Here is a 19,718-nt window from a genome sequence, read left to right on the forward strand (position 1 = left end):
CTCAGGGCTGCCACAAAGAAGAGGGAGTCAAGCCATTCTCCAAAGCGCTTGAAGGCAGCACAAGAAGCAATGGGTGGAAACTAATCAAGGAGAGAAACAACCTAGAACTAAGGAGAAACTTCCTGACAGTTAGAACAATGTCAGTGGAACAACCTGCCTCCAGAAGCTGTGAATGCTCCAACACTGGAAGTTTTTAAGAAGAGACTGGACAGCCATTTGTCTGAAATGGTATATAGGGTTTCCTGCCTGAGCAGGGGGTTGGACTAAATGACCTCCAAGGTACCTTCCAACATTATTATTATTATTATCGATCATCGCACAGTTATTAGATTTTATCTGGATTTGGCATTTTGTCTACCTATCGAGTCCTTACAACTTATTGATTATTACATGCAATATGAACAGATGGAAGCACTATTTGTAAGGCTTGGCTTTTTGCAATTGCTTTCTGAATAGGTGAATGTGCTTGTCAAAGCCCAGGGTGTTTAATTTTATCATTTTGTGACTTTCTCTTTTATGATCCCACCAGTTTTTGCTTACAGGCAAATGATAATTTTTGCAGATCTTCCAATGCACCAATGTTGATACTTTGTCATGCCGCTGCTTCAATCAGTCTGTGCAATCTTCTTGCTTTGCTTACCAAGTGGTCCACTGTTTGCAACAGCTTACCAAGTGTTGTCCACTGTTTCTTCAGCTTCTTTGCATTTTAGGCGGCACTTACTGTCTGTTGCTGTCTTCTCAATTTTGACTTTTATGCATTTTTCCTTAAGGCTTGGTCTTGTGCAGCCAGTGCATTCTTCATTTTCAATGTATTGCCTTCAGATATATTTTTTCTTTTATTGGCCATGTAGCCATTTTTTCTTCTTGCAACCATCTGATGTACTTGTAGCATTGCCACATTAACACCTATTTGCCTTGGTAGATAAGTCACTCATGGATCCATGATTCATTGTCATTATTTTTCTGGTGTTCCATTGCTTTTAGTCGTGGGGCATTCATTGATTCCTTCACTCTTGTTTCACTTCTTGACTTCAGTGTGCTTGAAGGATACCCAAGTATTTGATATTGTTAAAGTGATTCCTTCAGTTTTCCTATTTTTCCTTTTAAGTGTCCCAAACAAAATCCATTACAATATCTTGGCTATATATACGGACAGTGTTGAGCAGCGATTCTATTTCAGATGATGTTTTTCCATACAGCTTCAGATCATCCATGTAAAGGAGATGGGATAGTCTGGCAGATGTTTTTTCATGTTTGATAGCCATGTCCTGAGTTATTCAGTATTGTTGACAGAGGAAACAGTGCAATAACAAATAGTAATGGTGATAATGAATCTCCTTGAAATATCCCTCTCTTGATATTAACCTCTCCCAGCTTCTCACCATTGATCTGCAACTGGGTCTTCCATTGTGCCATCGATCTTTGCACAAATTTTCTGATGTTTCTACTGACTCCTGTTATTTCTAGGCACTTGATTATCCAATCATGTGGCAGAGAGTCAAATGCCTTTTTGTAGTCAATCCATGCCACATTCAGGTTGGTCTTCCTTCTCTTGCAGTTTTCCAAGATCATTTTGTCTATTAGGAGTTGATCTTTTGTTCCTCTGCTATTGGGGCGGTTTCCTTTCTGCTCAGGTGGAAAGAGATTGTTTTCAACTAGATGCTGTTGTACTGCATCAGCTACCACACCAGTTAGTAATTGAAAGTTGTTGGTAAGCAGGTAATTGGCCTGTAGTTACCTGGTGTTGCCCCTCTTGTTGGATTTTTCATTATTAGGTAGGTTTTCCCAGTTGTTAGCCACTTTTCAATTTCTCCTCCTTGTAGTATATTGTTGAATTGCTTGGCAATGAGTGGGTGTATAACAGTTAGATGTTTCAACCAAAACCCATGCAGTTCATCTTCACTGGTGCTGACCAATTTTTGATTTTCTTTGCTCTTTTTTCTACCATTTTTGTTGTTATTACTAGTTCTTTCATTTCAACTTCTGTTTTATTTGCATCCACCTCTTTTAACCAAGCCGCATCCTTGTTGTATTTCTTTGGGTTATCCCATATCTGCTTCCAGAACTGCACTGTTTCTTCCTTGTCAGGTACTGACTGATTCCTTGCAGTTTCTCCATTGATGGATTGGTAGAAACGTTTCTGATTGGATTGAAATTGGAGGTTCTGCCTATAGTTTGCAATTCGAGCTTCATATCTACTGATTTTCCTGGCTATAGCTGTTATTTGTTGCTTTATTATTTCCAGTGCTTCCTTGATCTTCCTTGTTTCTAAGTGGTATTTCTTGATTAGGTATTCTTTGGTCTTCTTGTTCTTCAGCTTCTTTTCTTTCATCTGTTCTAGCTTGCTTGCATGTGATCTTAACTTGCTGATCTTATTTTCTAGTCTAACCTTCCATTTGTCTGGTGCACTGTTTGTTTGTTTTTCTTCTTTGTTGATTTTGCATCCCAGGTATTCTGTTATAACTGCAGCTGTGCTGTACATTAGTTGGTTTGTTTCTTGCAGTGATACTTGCTATTGCATATTTGCATCTTTTAATGCTTGTGCTAGCTGTTTCTTTGGAACAAGCTTCAATGCAGGCAGCCTTATTCTGTTGTTTTTGTGCTGTTCTAGATGCTCAGTTATTCTTTGTTTCAATTCTTTTATTTCTTTAGTTAGAGGGTTTTGTTCTTCCTGAGGAAGAGGTGCCTGGTTTCCAAATGAGAACAGTTGTATATCTCTACTGGATTCTTTCACTGCCAACTCCCCCTGGTTTGCCTCTACATTCTGAATTACTTCTTGTAAGGCTTTGATTTCTTTGCCCTGGGTAAACCTTTGCAGTTCGTCTAATTCTGTTTCTGTAAATACTTTATTTCGTGTTATAAATCGGCGTTGATCTGCTAGTCTCTGTTCTGTTATTTCTGATTCTGGATGTTGTTCTTTCCAGAATTGGTGCATTCGTTTTAGATATCCTGTCTTGTTGGACTTGATCTGTAGTAACAGATCATTATTTCTTGTTTTCCATCACTGTGTATCTGCGACGGGTAAACACCTTTTCTTCCAGTAGTTCTGCAGCTGCTGGGCCCTGGTTGCTCAGCCAACAGTCCGGAGTCCTGTAACCCATTTTCACCAGATATCCAGGAACTCCAATATCTAGGCGGACCTTGTTAACCCGGGCGACGTCCGAGCCGGTATGGCATTCTGCAATTTACGTCTCACCATATTTTTTATGGGAGAGACACTCTTTGTCTGACTCCTCTGATGAGACCTGTCCAGTATGGTTGAACCTCTGGCATAGCTCTCATCTTCCTCAGAGTACACAAGCCCCACAACCACGTCAAGGTAGTGCCTCACTGGGGGATTATTATTATTATTATTATTATTATTATTATTATTATTATTATTATTATTATTATTATTATCATTAATTTAACTCTACCATTGATGAGAACCTCCCCCTTTTTTTTTTAGATGATTATTGGCCAGTTCTGGCCAATTTTGTACACTGAGGGAAAAGATTTGATTATCCATCCAATACTGTCTGCTCAATGGCCACTCCAGAAACTTGTCAATAATTGTTTAGGGTTTCTCCCATTGTCAACAGAGATTCTCAGTCATCGAGGTCATGGTTGTCCCAAAGATGCTTTTTCATAAGGCAACTGAATTTTCTTTGTTTTTCCTTGAAGATGATTTGCTTCTCATCCAAGAAGCTTCTTCAGTTCTGACTGAATGGTGGGGAATGGAAGGATTTACATTCCTTATAGTCATCTGGTTGTTAGCACTCTTTGTGAGAGTCGCTGAGGCCACTTGCAGGTTTATCTGTGCCCTCAGAGTCACCTGAATAGTGCAAATGGGTGTGGAACCTTCTTGGAACTGCTGAAAGGACTATGTTGTAAACAGGAGATAGATGGTGTCGTGTCTCCCCCCCTCTGTTGAAAGAGAGCTGTTCAGTCTTAATGTAGATGGCCTCTTTGACCTCTTTTTCAGTCCTTTCAGTGCAGAATGTGGACTTTGTCTCTCATTGCTATGGGATCAATGCTATGATTGATAGCAATTATGGCTCTAAACAGAACAAGGACACATAGCAAAAAGCACCACAGTGATGTTGATATCTGCATCGTTACTATTTTGTTCATTAAAGCAAATCAGACTTTGTGGTCAACAGCTGGCGGTTCTGAGCTTTGATTCATTTTGCATCTTCGATGCTCCGTGATGGTGATGAAATGTTGGCACCTTCTTAACCTGCGTGCAATTTCTTTGTAGGAATAAAAACAGCCGCATACCTCACTGCATATGTTGATTTTCTTCAATCTGCCAAAGCGTTAAGCCTTCTGTTAACAGTATTCTTATTTTTTTCTTTCTGCCTTCATTGCAGTTCATGCATTTTTCTTTCTTTCTGCATTTATTGCAATTCGTGCATTTTTTTCTCTTTCTGCATTCATTGCAATTCACGTTTAGTAGCTGCATATGCTGCAGTCCATAACTCCAAGAATCTTCTCTCCTTCCGACTATGAAAATCAGCAGGTTATGTTTTGCAGAGTTGGGATGATGTTGATTACTCAACGAAACAACTGATCAGCTGAATGCAGGAAAGTGCTTCCCCACTGGAGAAGGCTGTAATTTGAACATTGTCAGAGGCAATTGAATTATTTGTTCATTAGGATGTGGCTCCCCCTCCTCATTTCCTGGAGTGAGCTCTTTTGCCACATTAACTGAAGCATTTGCCTTGGAGAATAGGTGCACAAGGAGGTTGCTAACTGTACACAACAAGTTGCTAATCATGAGGACATTATAATGGCTTTTTCATGGTCCATTGTCATTTAGTTATCTATATGCAACGGCTACCCTCTATGTGCAAATGTCCCCATTAGCATGGGGGCATAAAAGGCCAGCCTATTTATTTTGCAGTGTGCAATTGCTGCTGAGGTAAAAGGGCTAAGTACACATTACAGGCTAATGTGGTTAACACTAGTAAGTAATAGTAGTAAAGTTGGAAGGGACCTTGGAGGTCATCTAGTCCAACCCCCTGCTCGGGCAGGAAACCCTACACCATTTCGGACAAATGGCTGTCCAGTCTCTTCTTAAAAACTTTCAGTGTTGGAGCATTTACTGCTTCTGGAGGCAGGCTGTTCCACTGATTAATTGTTCTCACTGTCAGGAAGTTTCTCCTTAGTTCTAGGTTGCTTCTCTCCTTGATTAGTTTCCACCCGTTGCTTCTTGTCCTGCCTTCAGGTGCTTTGGAAAATAGCTTAATTCCCTCTTCTTTATGGCAGCCCCTGAGATATTGGAATACTGCTATCATGTCCCCCCTTGTCCTTCTCTTCGTTAAACTAGACATACCCAATTCTAGCAACCGTTCCTTATATGTTTTAGCCTCCAGTCCCCTAATCATCTTTGTTGCTATTCTCTGTACTCTTTCTAGAGTCTCAACATCTTTTTTACATCGTGGTGACCAAAACTGGATGCAGTATTCCAAGTGTGGCCGTACCAAGGCATTGAAGAGTGGTATTAATACTTCACGTGATCTTGATTCTATCCCTCTGTTAATGCAGCCTAGCACTGTGTTGGCCTTTTTGGCAGCTGCAGCACACTGCTGGCTCATATTTAAGTGAGTGTCTACTAGGACTCCGAGGTCCCTCTCACAGTTACTACTATTGAGCATGGTGCCACCTATGCTATACTTGTGCATTTGGTTTTTCTTGCCTAAATATAGAACCTTGCTTTTTTCACCATTGAATTTCATTTTGTTAGTTAGTGCCCAGTGTTCAAGTCTGTCCAGATCCTTCTGTATCTGAAGCCTGTCTTCTGGAGTGTTGGCTATTCCTGCCAGCTTGGTGTCATCTGCAAATTTGATGAGTTCCCCATCTATCACTTCATCCAAATCGGTGATGAAGATGTTGAAGAGTACTGGGCCCAGAACAGAGCCCTGGGGCACCCCACTACACACTTCCCTCCATGAGATGCAGTTCCATTGAGGACCACTCGCTGAGTACGGCCAGTCAGCCAGCTATGGATCCATCTGGTGGTGATGCTGTCTACCCCACATTTTTTCTATCTTGTCAAGTATTAGGTTGTGATCTACTTTATCAAATGCCTTACTGAAGTCCAAGTAAATTATGTCCACAGCATTCCTCTGATCCACTAATTTTGTCACTTGGTCAAAGAATGCAATAAGATTTGTCTGGCATGATCTATTTTTGACAAACCCATGTTGGCTTTTATTAATGACTTTGTTTGACTCTAGGTGTTCGTTGATTCGTTGTTTGATTATCTTTTCCAGGATCTTCCCAGGTATTGAGGTCAGGCTGATAGGTCTTTAATTTCCTGGATCCATTTTTTTTCCTTTTTTGAGGATGGGAACTACATCAGCTCTTTTCCAGTCCTCTGGTAGTTCCCCTGTGCTCCAGGATCTTTGAAAAATATAGTTGAGTGGCTCCGATATCACATCTGCCAGTTCCTTGAGAACTCGGGGTGTAATGCCGGTCTGGTAATGGCGATTTGAAAATCATCTAGGTGGACAGGTGCTCACTAACGGCTTTTCTTGCCCTATCTTAACGTGTGTTTCTGTTTTTGTTTTTGTGGCACTTATTTTTGATAGGTTGGTCTGTTTTTCCTTTGTGTAAAGACAGATGCAAAAAATGAGTTAAATAGTTCTACTTTCTCCCTGTTGCTTGTCACCTTCTTGCCACTTCCACCACTAATGGACCAATCATTTCCTTCACTTTTTTCTTGTTTTTTACATGTTGAAAGAAGCTTTTTTTGTTATTTTTGACTTTGGTCGCAAGCCTTAGTTCATTATGAGCCTTGGCTTTCTTCACTTCATCTTTGCAGGCTCGGGCTATTTGCTGATATTCTGACTTAGTTATGTTCCCCTCTTTCCACTTTCTATACTTGTCCTTTTTATCTTTCAATTTGTCAGAGAGTTCTTTATGAAGCCATGCTGGTTTCTTTTGAGAGCTGTTATTTTTCCTCTTTGTTGGTATTGTGCTAGACTGTGCTTTTATTATCTCATTTTTCAAAATTTCCCAAGCTTCTTGAGTTGTTTTCCCCTTGAGGATTCTCATCCATGGAATCCTTCCCAAGCCCTCTCTAAGTTTATTGAACTTAGCTCTCTTGAAGTCCAAGACTCTAGTTTGACTGTGTTCTATTGGTTGTGCTTCTATAATGTTGAATTCTAATATTGCATGATCACGTCCTCCCAGGGTTCCTATGGCTCCAACACCGTCTATCATTTCATCTCTGTTAGTGAGAATTAGATCCAAAATGGCTAATCCCCTAGTTCCATTCTCTACTTTTGGGGAGACAAAGTTGTCTGCTAGGTTTGCCAGGAACCTGTTTGATCTTCCACTTGGTGCGGAGTTTGTCTCCCAGTTGATGTCAGGGTAGTTAAAGTCCCCCATTACTATTGTGATGTGCTTACTACATACCTTAGTTAGCTGACTAGCAAAAAGTTCATCTATTTCCTCTGTTTGGTTGGGTGGTCTGTAGTATACACCTATGGCAATGTCATTTCCCCCCCCTTTTATATTGACCCAAATGCATTCAAGACAGTTTTTCTCATTGTTGTACTCTATTTCTGTGAAGATGTAGTTATTTCTTATATAGAGAGCAACTCCACCTCCTCTTTTATTTGGTCTGTTTCTTTTAAATAATTTAAATCCATCTAGCTGTGTGTTCCATGTGTGAGTTTCATCCCACCATGTTTCCGTAATGGCAACAATATCGTATCTGCCCTCATTAACCTGAATTTCTAGTTCACCCTGTTCGCTGTTCATACTTTGTGCATTGGTGTATAAACATTTGAGTCCTTTGTGGGTGGCCCTGTGTTTCCTTTCTACATAACCTGTGTGGTGCCTGAGTTCCCCTATTGTCTTACCACCTATTTGGTTAGTGCACTTTATATGGCACTCGCTATTAGAGGCTTCATTTTGATTGGTAGCAAGGTTGGTATTCTTGTCCACACACACATCTGTGCTACATGGACTGATAGCCCTATAGTTTTTAAATTGCCGGGGACAGGGTTGTTCCGTATCAATTAACTCCCTGTCCCCGCTGTTTAGTTTAAATTTCCCTCCAGAAAATCTGTGAATTTATAGCCGAGTAACTCAGTCCCTTTTTTGATGGATGCAAACCATCTCTTTTGTACATCTTTTGATTGGACCAGCTACTGACATCGTGACTAATATATCCAAAGCCTTCCCCTTTACACCATTCCTTTAGCCACATATTGAATTGTGCTATGCGCTGGCCTTTTCCGTTTTGCTCCTTATACACTGGTAAAACCTCTGAGAAAGTAAGCCTACAACACTGTTCCAGTCCTGGTTTTTTAATCACTGAAACATCTTCAGCAGTAGGCAATTTAGGGCAGACAGGTAGCAGAGGTGCGTAACTGATTCCTGGTTTTGTCAATCTTGCCTTTGCCACTTGAATTTTTGGGTCCCCTAATAGGATGGCAGAGAACATCTTTAATTCAGGACACAAAATCCATTTCGGCTAATCTGATTCCAGCAGAATCTTAAGGAGAACTTCCTAAAGTTAAGAACTCTTTGCTAGTGGAACCAGTGAGATGAAGAAGTGATGAACTTCCTCTTTGCTGGATTTTATGTTTTTATTTTTTTTTAGAAACCAGAGAGAATCTTTCAGGTCTAAATTAATTTAGATTCTTGTGCTAAGCAACAATTCCGACTCTAATTTTATGACTCTGCACAGCTAGTCTTCGACTTAGGATCAGAAGTCAGCCTGAAATTTTTGTTGCTAAGCAAGACAGTTGTTAAGTGAATTTTAAATGAGGAGCACGTCTTCTGAAGTTGAGCCTTTTATTCTGGTTTAAGGAAATGGCTATGCAGCCATTTGGTAACTTGTTTTCCTGAAGAATTTATGCTTCAGAAAAATAATGAATGTCTTTGCTCACTTCCCATTTTCTTAAATTAATATGTCTGTCTGTCCATCTGTCTGTCTGTGTCTGTCTATGTGTCTGTGTGTCTGTGTGTCTATCTGTCTATCTATATATCTATCTATCTTGTAGATGAGTTAAATCATTGGGTTTTGTCTGTGTGTAGTAATTCAAGAGAGATGATCTGTGGGGTCCTTGGTGCTCTCTGAAGCTGGTTGTTTCCTTGCAGACATTTCATTACCCAACAAGGCAACATCTTCAATTATATGAAGGAATTCATATCATATGGTAGGAATTCAACTATCAAAAAATCTAAACCTATGTCCTTCCTGTAACTAGGGCCTCGAAGTGAGTTATCTCAACTCATCATTCTTCTAAGATTCTGCTGGAATCAGATTAGCCGAAATGGATTTTGTGTCCTGAATTTCAGATGTTCTCTGCCATCCTATTAGGGGACCCAAAAATTCAAGTGGCAAAGGCAAGATTGACAAAACCAGGAATCAGTTACGCACCTCTGCTACCTGTCTGCCCTAAATTGCCTACTGCTGAAGATGTTTCAGTGATTAAAAAACCAGGACTGGAACAGTGTTAACCACATTAGCCTGTAATGTGTACTTAGCCCTTCCCACCATTCAACTTCTAAAAGTCCTCCAGTCCTTTGATTATTTTAGTTGTGTTTTTTTAATAGGTCAGATTAACATATGGCATTCTGGTAAACAGAATGTGTGTGTGTGTGTGTTTGTGTGGCATTTGTGTGATAGGAGTAGCTTATTTAAGAAGCATCTGTAATCAAACAAGGAGAGAACGAATAAAAAAATGAATGGGTTCTGAATTACTTTGGACTGGATACAAAAATGACCAGTTCAAAGATAGTTACGTTGTTGCATATGAGAGAATATGAGAGAATATTCAATCTAATTTTAATATAGAGAGAATAAATGAGGATCGGATTTTGAAAAACAACATGAAGGAAAAAAGAAAAGGGGAAAGATTGATTAAATCTGGTTGGATGGATTTATTGAGACGCTCAAAAAGAGGTAGAATAGAGAAGTTTAGAAAACAGAAAAAAAATAATGTAGGACTCAATATATGGTTATGCTGGAACTGTGTTAAATAGAGAAAAATATAGAGATTTCTAGTGAATGATGCTAGTAAAAACCAGATATAGTTAAATTTATTTTCCTTTACTCTTATTTCATTCTTTAATATCTATGACTGATTATTTCTTAGCCCCTTTCTGCTTTTCCCCCCCTAATACGCACACTCCTAAAAGGAATAGTGTAATCGGTAAGTATGCATGTTGAATTTTTTTAGATCTCCTTTTTAACAATGAGGCAAGGATGGGAGCTCACCCCATCATTTGGCATTGGGGTCTCAGGTCTCAAATCTTTTTAGCATCTTAATCGCTCCAAGCCCAAGAAGTTAAGCACTGATGCCTCAATTTATGGTGGAGGGAGATACTATAAAGCTTTCCTTCCACAACAATTAAAAACACATGCACACACCAACATCAGATACATGCCAGAATGTCTGTTCCATAGACATAATATTTCAAGTACTGCAAACACGTAGCTCTTCTATTAGAAAGTAGAAGGTATCACCTGCTTGGACCATGGTTGCTTTATTAAAACGCACAGATGGAAGGGCGGGTGATGACATTACTGTTGAAAGTACCATATGTAGACAAACAGGGAGGCAGGCTTGAGGGTAACTCCAAGTTTGGAGACCAATGGAACGTGGCGATAACCTGAAAGAAAACCAAGAAGACAACAATGCAAGCAGGTCAAACAAAACTTACCATCCACATTGACTTACTGAATTAGTTGGATCAACAGTCTGACTTTAGCAACTTCCTAATGTTCTGTGTTTAACCTCTGGATTGGTAAACCTGTTATTACAGTATCCATGCATCTCACATCAAATAAGAATCCAGCCAGGCAAGATGAACAGAAAATATCTGATGGGTTCCTTGGAGCTCTCTGAGCTCGGTTGTTGCAGACATTTCATTACCCAACTAGGTAACATCATCAGTGCTAGAAGGGACTGGGGTTTGCTCTCTGTTCATATACAGGTGACTTGACCTATCAGCATTGGAATGAATTGCCTATGAATTGCAGAACTTTCAATATATAGTCAGAGGTAACTTTCATTGTAACGTGGGATGGTTTCAGGCATGCCTTTTTTTTCCTGTAAGAAGGAAGAGTGAATTTTTCAAGGAGTTAAATAAATTAACCTTAGAATTTGTGTGGTCAGGTAAGAAGGCAAGAATAAAATTAAAGGCACTACAGGATGCCAAAGAGAGGGGAGGTTTAGGTTTCCCAGATTGGGAGCTATATTACCAAGCAGCGGCCCTGACATGGATTAGAGACTGGATAACCTTAGAAAATAAAAGATGTTTACATTTAAAGGTTACGACCTTCAGCAGGGTTGGGAAGTTCATATATGGACGGGGCAATGCAGAAACCACCAGTATTTTTTAAGACATAAGATTCAGCAAGAATTAATAAAAAGCTGGAATATACTATACAAAGACTCTGGCTTGGCTATCGCCATTAGAGGCAGTCACATATCCCAATCTGTATAGGAAAAACAAGGCTATTACATATAAAGACATTTTGACAGAAGAAGGTTATTTAAAACAAAAACAAGAGCTAAGACAACAAGGAATAGACCTAGAGTGGTGGTCTTATTTCCAGATACAAGCAAGATATATGAAGGATAAGAAAGAATGGGGTATTAATAGACAAGATACGGGGTTAGATAAAATATTGCTAGGCCCAGAGAAAAAACAAATAAAGAATATTTATAAATACTTGTTGGAATATAAGCTATATGAGGAGCAGGTTAAAAAAACAATGGTGACATGGGCAATAGATCTAGGATATAATATAAATATGGATCAATGGCAGCAAGTATGGGAATGAAATAACAAAATCACACTGGTGACATCATATAAAGAAAACCTGTATAAGATGGTTTACCGATGGCATCTCCCTCCGGCCAGATTAGCCAAAATGTATAACAGATACTCACCTATGTGCTGGAAGTGTAAAAAAGAAAAGGGCACATTTTTTCATGTATGGTGGACATGTAGAGAAGCACAGGTGTATTGGCGTATGGTCTGGGAATGGACAATAGAAATGACTAGGCAAAACATTCAATACAAACCTGAGGCATTACTATTAGGAATACTAGGGAAAAATGTAAATAAAGGTGACATATATCTAATCATTCACATAGTTACAGCGGCAAGGATAATATTTACTCAAAAGTGGAAAGCAATGGAAGTACCGAGTGGGGAAGCACTAATAAAGAAAATTATGTATTGTGCAGAACTAGACAGGATAACTAAAAGATTAAAAAATCAGGAAGAAACAGAATTTTATCGAATATGGAATAAATTTTATAGATGGAGGGAAAAAAATGGAGGTCACAGCAAAGATATAAGTCAAGACAGAGACTAGAAATGTACAGTTGTATATAGATGTATTATATGTAATTAATGTACAATATGGACTGATAAGACGGAGATGTCAAAGACGATTTACCATGTTCAATGTTTTTAATCTTTTTTTTTCCTTTATACCCAATAAAAATTAAAAAAAAAGATGGAAGATGCTGATAAGATCCTCAAAAACAAAGAGGTGAGAACTTTATCGAACAAACGCAATGCAAAATCAGTGCATGGAATTAGTTGAATCAAGAATGGTTTGCAAGGATAGAAAGATTTGGAGAAATATGGTCTTGATATAAGCTAGACTTAATTACACAGGTAATCCTTGTTTAGCAACCATAATTGGGACTGGCAACTTGGTCATTAAGAGAAGCAGATGCTAAGTGAAACTGCAATTGTGTTTATAACCTTACTTCGGTTTTCCTCTGCTTTACAGACCTGTGAGTGTGATAAATGTGACTGGTAAATGTTATTTTCTTCTTCACCATTACAAGTGCAAATAGTTGCTATATGAAAAAGTTACTAAATGAGGACTTCCCATATTTCCTCTTCTTTTACTTATTATCTGCTTACTATTTCTTAAGGTTTTTTCCTAAGCTTTTCATAGCATTTCTTAGCCTAAAAGAAAATAGCACGATGGATAAGATATACGTATACAAGGATGGATCAGAATGCCCACAGTCTGTTTAAGCTATTTAAAAACAGTATTTTAAAATCAAACTGCCCTAGGCGCTGATACAGAGGAATTTTTTGAGCCTGTCATTTATACCTCTATAACTGTCTGGTGTGACACAGCAATCAAACAGGACACGTACAGACTTCAATGGATAGTTAGGACTGCAGAAAAAACAACTGCAACCAGCCTGCCTTCTATTGTGGACCTGTATACTGCATGAGCCAGAAAGAGGGCTGTGAAAATATCTACAGACCCCTCACATCCTGGACATAAAGTGTTTCAACTCTTCTCCTTGGGACACTACAATAAGGCCTTGCATGCCAGATTTTTGTTTTCCTCATGCCATCACTCTGTTGAACACCTAATTCCCACAGTACTGTCTTATGTCTAATATAGTAGAACCATATAACTATTATCTTTCTCATCTTTCTTATTACCTTCTATTAATATCTTATGATTTTATTATTTTGTTGTTTGTATGTACACTGAGCACTTATGCACCAGAGACAAATTCCTTGTTTGTGCAGTCACACTTGACCAATAAAGAATTCTATTCTATTCTATTCTAGTCTATTCTAGTCTAGTCTAGTCTAGTCTAGTCTAGTCTAGTCTAGTCTTATGTTACCTGGACTATGGCTTACATGCACACTGTGGCATGTGCAGAAAGACACTTCCTGAGAAAGAACCATGTATTTTTTTACAAAATTTTAACTAATTGTTTCTCTTTGTGCAGTTTCAAAGAGAACAAAGATCAATTTGATATAGATTTTGCAGAAAATCCGTCTCTTTCTATTTACTCTGGCTAACTTCATACAAACACACACAAGTATATATTTTATCATTGATTTTAGGTGCTCTGTTATTGAAAAATAGATGTTTTCCCCTTCCATAATAACAGTTATAGATATTCCCTGACAGCACACCAAGTTTGTCATCTCATTAGAGTCTAAATATTTCATGATGCTTCATGCAGTGTGAAATATAGCTTAATATTTCTTTTGGATATTTTATGATGATGTGTACGCAATATTACACCCAGAAAAAATATTTTGCAAATGGAATGTTATGCTTTTTGCAAGTTTGTAATGACATAAGAAATGAACTAGAGAACACGACTGATTTCCATCACACAAACTTAAATTCATTTAAAACACTTTTAGATAAAATATCTTCTCTTCTCTTAATCTGATTTTTGATTCATTTAAATCCTCCAAACAAGTCAGGGTATTTGTAAAGCAATCAGGATTCGGTCTAATTCACGATTAGGCAGAGGCTTAAATGTGCAAGTTAATAAGTGTGCACTACATTTTTTATAGACATAAGGGTATTTATTTATTATTTATTTATTTGTATCCTACTTTATTATGTTTACAAATAAATCCAGATGGTAAATATACCCAACACACCTTTCTCCTATTTTGCCCACAATTCTATGAGGTAGATTGGACTGAGGGAGGGTGATTGGCCCAAGGTCACCCAGCTGGCTTTCATGGCTCAGGTTGGATTAGAACTCAGAGTCTCCCACTTTCTAGCCTGATGTATTAACCACTAGACCAGTAGTGGCGAACCTATGGCACCGGTGCCAGAGGCGGCACTCAGAGCCCTCTCTGTGGGCACACGCACCATCTCCCCAGCCCCGCCTCCTCCCACAGCCCCTTCCTCACCAGCAGCCCCCCCCGGAGGAGAGTCACCCCTGGGCACGGCCCACGTGAAGCAGCGCAGCCAAGGACATGGTAGCCGGGCAGCGGGGACAAGACTCTGCTCTTGTGCCCCATTATGTGCAGATGATGCTGCAGGGCATGGGCGGAGGGCATGGCCTCTGTGGCGCTGCTGGGCTGTCTGGGTGATCTGTGGTGGGCTGTGGAGGTGGTGGGTGGCCCAGTGGGCAGGGCAGAGCAGGGATGGGGTGGGAGGGCGGTTTTTGGGCACTCGGTCTCTAAAAGGTTCACCATCACTGCACTACATCAAACTGACCGTCAGTATATAACTGAAGTTTTGGTAAAATCAAGAAAGGTCTTCCATAGAGGCAGTGAAGGATAACAAAGGGAGCCTGAGTTTAATCCTGTCCTTTTGTAAAAATATTCAAATCATGCTCACTCCTTTTTACTGGTGACTTATTGTTGTTCTATGCACTGTCAACTTTTATTTTTATTATGGTTAAGGGCCTCAAAGCCTAGCATGAAATATAACTGAGCATTTCAAAGGCTATTTGATTGGGCTGTGTATGTAACGTTAATTTCAAAGTAGTATTTTACAACCTGCATTTGAAAAAGGGAGACAAGATGTTTTCCTGCAGCTCCTGGAGGGATCATTTCTAGATCAGTTGATGGCTGGAAAGTGGAAACTGGTTTGACTTCAGAAGGCTCCACTTTAGAACATTGTTATTGTATATTAAATATGGTCTGACATTTTCCTATTCTCTAAATTAATAATAATAATAAAGTTGAAAGGGACCTTGGAGGTCATCTAGTCCAGCCCCCTGCTCAGGCAGGAAACCCTATACCATTTTGGACAAATGGCTGTCCAGTCTCTTCTTAAAAACTTCCAGTGTTGGAGCATTCACCGCTTCTGGAGGCAGGTTGTTCCACTGGTTAATTGTTTTAACTGTCAGGAAGTTTCTCCTTAGTTCTAGGTTGCTTCTCTCCTTGATTAGTTTCCACCCGTTGCTTCTTGTCCTGCCTTCTGGCGCTTTGGAAAGAGGACTCCCTCTTCTTTGGTGCAGCCCCTGAGATATTGGAACACTGCTATTATGTCCCCCCTTGTCCTTCTCTTCATTAAACTAGACATACCCAATTCCAGCAGCCGTTTCTTATATGTTTTAGCCTCCAGCCCCCTAATCATCTTTGTTGCTCTTCTCTGTACTCTTTCCAGAGTCTCAGCATCTTTCTTACATCGTGGTGACCAAAACTGGATGCAGTATTCCAAGGTTGGCCTTACCAAGGCATTGTAAAGTGGTATTAATACTTCACATGATCTTATTCTATCCCTCTGTTAATGCAGCCTAGCATTGTGTTGGCTTTTTTGGCAGCTGCAGCACACTGCTGGCTCATATTTAAGTGATTGTCCTAGGACTCCGATATCCCTCTTACAGTTACTACTATTGAGCAAGGTACCCCCTATACTATACCTGTACATTTGGTTTTTCTTGCCTAAATTCAGATTATAGTTTTTTTCCTTGATTGTGATATGTATTATATCTTGTCTACTGATGAGCTAAAGGCAGGAATAAGGTTTTCTGGTGCTTATTGTACAGCTCATTCTAGAAGATCAAACACCAGTAGATCTTTAAGTATTATAACAGATACAGGGAACCCAAATAACTAGGTATCAATATGTGATTACTTAAGGGATCAGTAGCTACAATAATCCATTATACTACAATGTGTGTGATTATAAACAAGAACCACAACTGGTGGGGTTCCTTATCAGAACATAGAATCTAGGCTTAGCATCCTTCACAACCTCTTAGCTCTTTAACTGTTTGGCTACTTTGTAAGGCAAAGAACATAGAGTTAGAAAAACGTATGTAGAACACAATCTCAGAACATGAAGTCCCTTACATATGAACAACAATCTGTGGTACAAAAGATTAAAAATAATGTTTTAGGTTAGATTAAGCAAAATATAGCCAATCATCCTTGCTGGAGAACAACTTCCAGCATCCCTTACAAAGTTTGCTCTAGTGCAGGGGTCTTTAAACTCAGCCCTTTTATGACTCATGGATAACTCCCACTATTCCTCAGCCACACATGCTTGGCTGAGGAATTCTGGGAGTTGAAGTCCATGAGTCATAAAAGGGCCGAGTTTGAAGAGCCTTGGTCTAGTACAGTGGTTCTCAACCTGTTGGTCGGGACCCCATTTGGGGTCGAACGACCATTTCACGGGGGTCGCCAAACAACGCAGTCCGCCATTTTCCCCCCCTTTTCCTTAGCTGTGCTACTCCCTTTTATTCTATTGGCTTTTGAAAGCCAATAGAATAGACTCTCTTGAATAGAGTCTAATTCTATTGGCTTTCAAAAGCCAATAGGAATTCTCCAGGCTGTCTCTGCCCTGCTGAGCCCGCCAAAAGTCCCATTCTGCAAACGGTGCTGCACCAGTTGAGTACTCCTCGACTTACGACCGGTTGAGTAGTCCTCAACTTACGACCGGTTGGGGGTTGCGGCATTAAAAAGGTTGAGAACCACTGGTTTAGTAGTTAAGGCACCAAGCTAGAAACTGGGAGAGTGTGAGTTCTAGTCCCTCATTGTTCCTTGTCTGGTCTTTGGTGCTTTGGAAAATAGGTTGTCCCCCTCCTCTCTGTGACAGCCTCTCAAATATTGGAACATTGCTATCATGTCACCCCTGGTCCTTCTCTTCACTAGACTAGCCATGGCCAGTTCTTGCAACCTTTCTTGCAATGGGGACTGAAAGGATTTATATTCCTTGCAGTCATCTGGTCATTAGCACTCTTTCTGAGAGTTGTTGAGGCCACTTGGAGATGTATCTGTGCCCTCATGATCACCTGAATAGTGCAAATGGGTGTGGAACCTTCTTGGAACTGCTGGGAGGACTGTGTTGTAAACAGGGGATAGGTGGTGTCGTATCCCTCCCCCTCTGTTGAGAGAGGGATGTTCAAAATTAATGTAGATGGCCTCTTTGACCCCTCTTTCAAACCAGCAGTCCTTTCTGTCCAGAACGTGAACTCTTCTGCCTTTGCTGAAGAAGCTTCTCGGATGAGAAGCGAAATGTCTTCTAGGAAAAACAAGGAAAGTCCAGTTGCCTCTTGAAAAAGCACCTTTGGGACAACCCTGACCTGGATGACTGAGAATCTTCCTAGACATTAATGGTAGGACTTTTAAATTAAATATTGTGCTGCTCACCTTACATTGTTCCTTGTTTTTTTTTTTCAAGGGCAGGCAACTGCTTGTTCTCTCTCATTAGTCAGAAAATAATGATCTTACCTTTATTCATGCTCAAAAGTGGTAAAGTAAATTGGCCAAGGAAGTCATTGGCAATAACTGCCATCTGATCTTCTACTACAAAGCGTATTAAGGCAAGATCTGGAACTTGGACAGTAAAGGTGAATGTCTCATTCCATCTAGGATTCAAAGCTGAAAAAGCAGGGAAGAAAACTCTGGTTAATAGTTTGAGCCTTAATCATGCGAGCTGCTCTGAGTTTTGAAAACACCAAGGTACCTTTTTTTTTCCTTAGTCCCTATTTCAGAACCTTCATGGTTCTCCAATAGATTTTGGTTAAACCTGACATCCAAAAGAAGAGAGTTAAGTTAAAACTTAAGAGATTTTTAGATATTGGACTTCTGCAGATGTTTACGTGGTCTTGTTTCCAAGAAGAATTAATGCATTATAATATCTGCATTGTTTTGGGTTTTTTAATGCAACATTTTGCATGAACGTATTGATGCAAAAGCAATTGAATGCCATAAGGAAGCAAAATTCAGGTGAAGTATATGATATGATGCACTTAGACTATCTTGTAGGTCAGGGATCCCCAACCCCCGGTTCCGTAGACCAGTACTGGGCCATGGCATGCCAGCAACCGGGCCGCAAAAATAAGCAAAGCCCCATCCATGGGATGCAGGCAGCACACAAAACCACACACTTTCCAGTCCATGGAAAAATCTTTCTCCATGAAACTGGTCCCTGGTACCCAAAAGGTTGGGGACCTTTGCTGTAGCTGATTCTATTAGGATTCCTCTTGTCTAATCACATCAATCATATTTCATTTATTTATTTAAACATTTTTAAAGCCCCCCATCTTAAAACAACTTTGAGCAGTTTACAACCAATATATATTCACCAAAGTCACAGTCAGCCATATGCAAAATAAACTGAACGTTCATACATCCCCATTCCATATTAATTTAATTTTTCAAGAAAGCTAGCAAAAAATTATATGTTTTGGAACAAGTGGTATGACTGGTGGGAGACTAGAAATAATAGAGGAGAGTAAATATGGAAAGGTCAAAAGTGAAAATATGTGTATAATAATGTATAATAATAATAATATGAATTATTCTTAGTAATAAGTAGAGTATGAAAGAAGAAAAATATAAATAAGAAACAACGGGGCAATAAGGACAAATATTCTAAAGAAGAATAAGGGGGAGAAATGTAAATAATAGAAGATTACCATTACATAATCGCTGTTAAAAAAGTGGGGGAGGAGTATATACTGTGTGTGTATGTGTATTATGTTTTGTTTTATTTTGTTTTGTTGGTTTAAAAATAAAAAATATTTAAAAAAAATTATACGTTTGTGTGTATGTCTGTTCTGTTTCCTACATATTCGCAAGGTACGATATTTTCCTAAAATATGCATATAGGTCAATCCTGGATTTACAACCATTTGTTTAGTGATCATTCAAAAACAACAGCACCAAAAAAAGTGACTGACACTTATGACCATTGCAGCATCTCCACTTGGAAACCAGCATGAATTTTTAATGGTTGCAGCATCCTGGGATGAAGTAATCATCATTTGCAAGTTGGCTTCAAACAAACTTAATGGGGTAGCCAAATTTGCTTAATGCCTGCATGATTCGCTTAACAATGAATCAAAAAATGGTTGCAAAATTGAGCATGATTCACTTAACAACCACTTTGGTTAGCATGCAAATTCTGGTCCCATTATGGTTGTAAGTTAAGGACTACCTGTATGGTAATTTTTCTTTCCTAATGTAGTACAGTTTTACACAATTATTCTCTAATGTACATTTCC

At 39.3% G+C, this 19,718-nt stretch overlaps 1 protein-coding gene across 3 annotated transcripts in view; it reads right to left on the bottom strand.

Moving 5' to 3' along the window:
• Positions 1 to 10,480: 10,480 nt before the first annotated feature.
• Positions 10,481 to 19,718, bottom strand: part of LOC120296831 (1-phosphatidylinositol 4,5-bisphosphate phosphodiesterase zeta-1-like) — a 63,838-nt gene continuing 54,600 nt past the window's right edge. For 2 of the 3 annotated variants that reach the window (XM_039318853.1, XM_039318852.1), the window contains 2 exons: positions 17,941 to 18,090; positions 10,481 to 10,617 (listed from right to left, as the gene is read on the bottom strand). In XM_039318853.1, coding sequence (XP_039174787.1) covers positions 10,529 to 10,617; positions 17,941 to 18,090 — 239 coding nt within the window. In that variant the 3' untranslated portion in view covers positions 10,481 to 10,528. Of the gene's footprint in view, positions 10,618 to 17,940; positions 18,091 to 18,175; positions 18,239 to 19,718 lie in introns of those variants that run through there. The other variant, XM_039318854.1, reaches the window with a different exon arrangement.

Source organism: Crotalus tigris, unplaced genomic scaffold (assembly GCF_016545835.1).
Source record: "Crotalus tigris isolate CLP2741 ecotype Arizona unplaced genomic scaffold, ASM1654583v1 scf7180000021590.295515839:345692, whole genome shotgun sequence".
Taxonomy (NCBI): domain Eukaryota; kingdom Metazoa; phylum Chordata; class Lepidosauria; order Squamata; family Viperidae; genus Crotalus; species Crotalus tigris.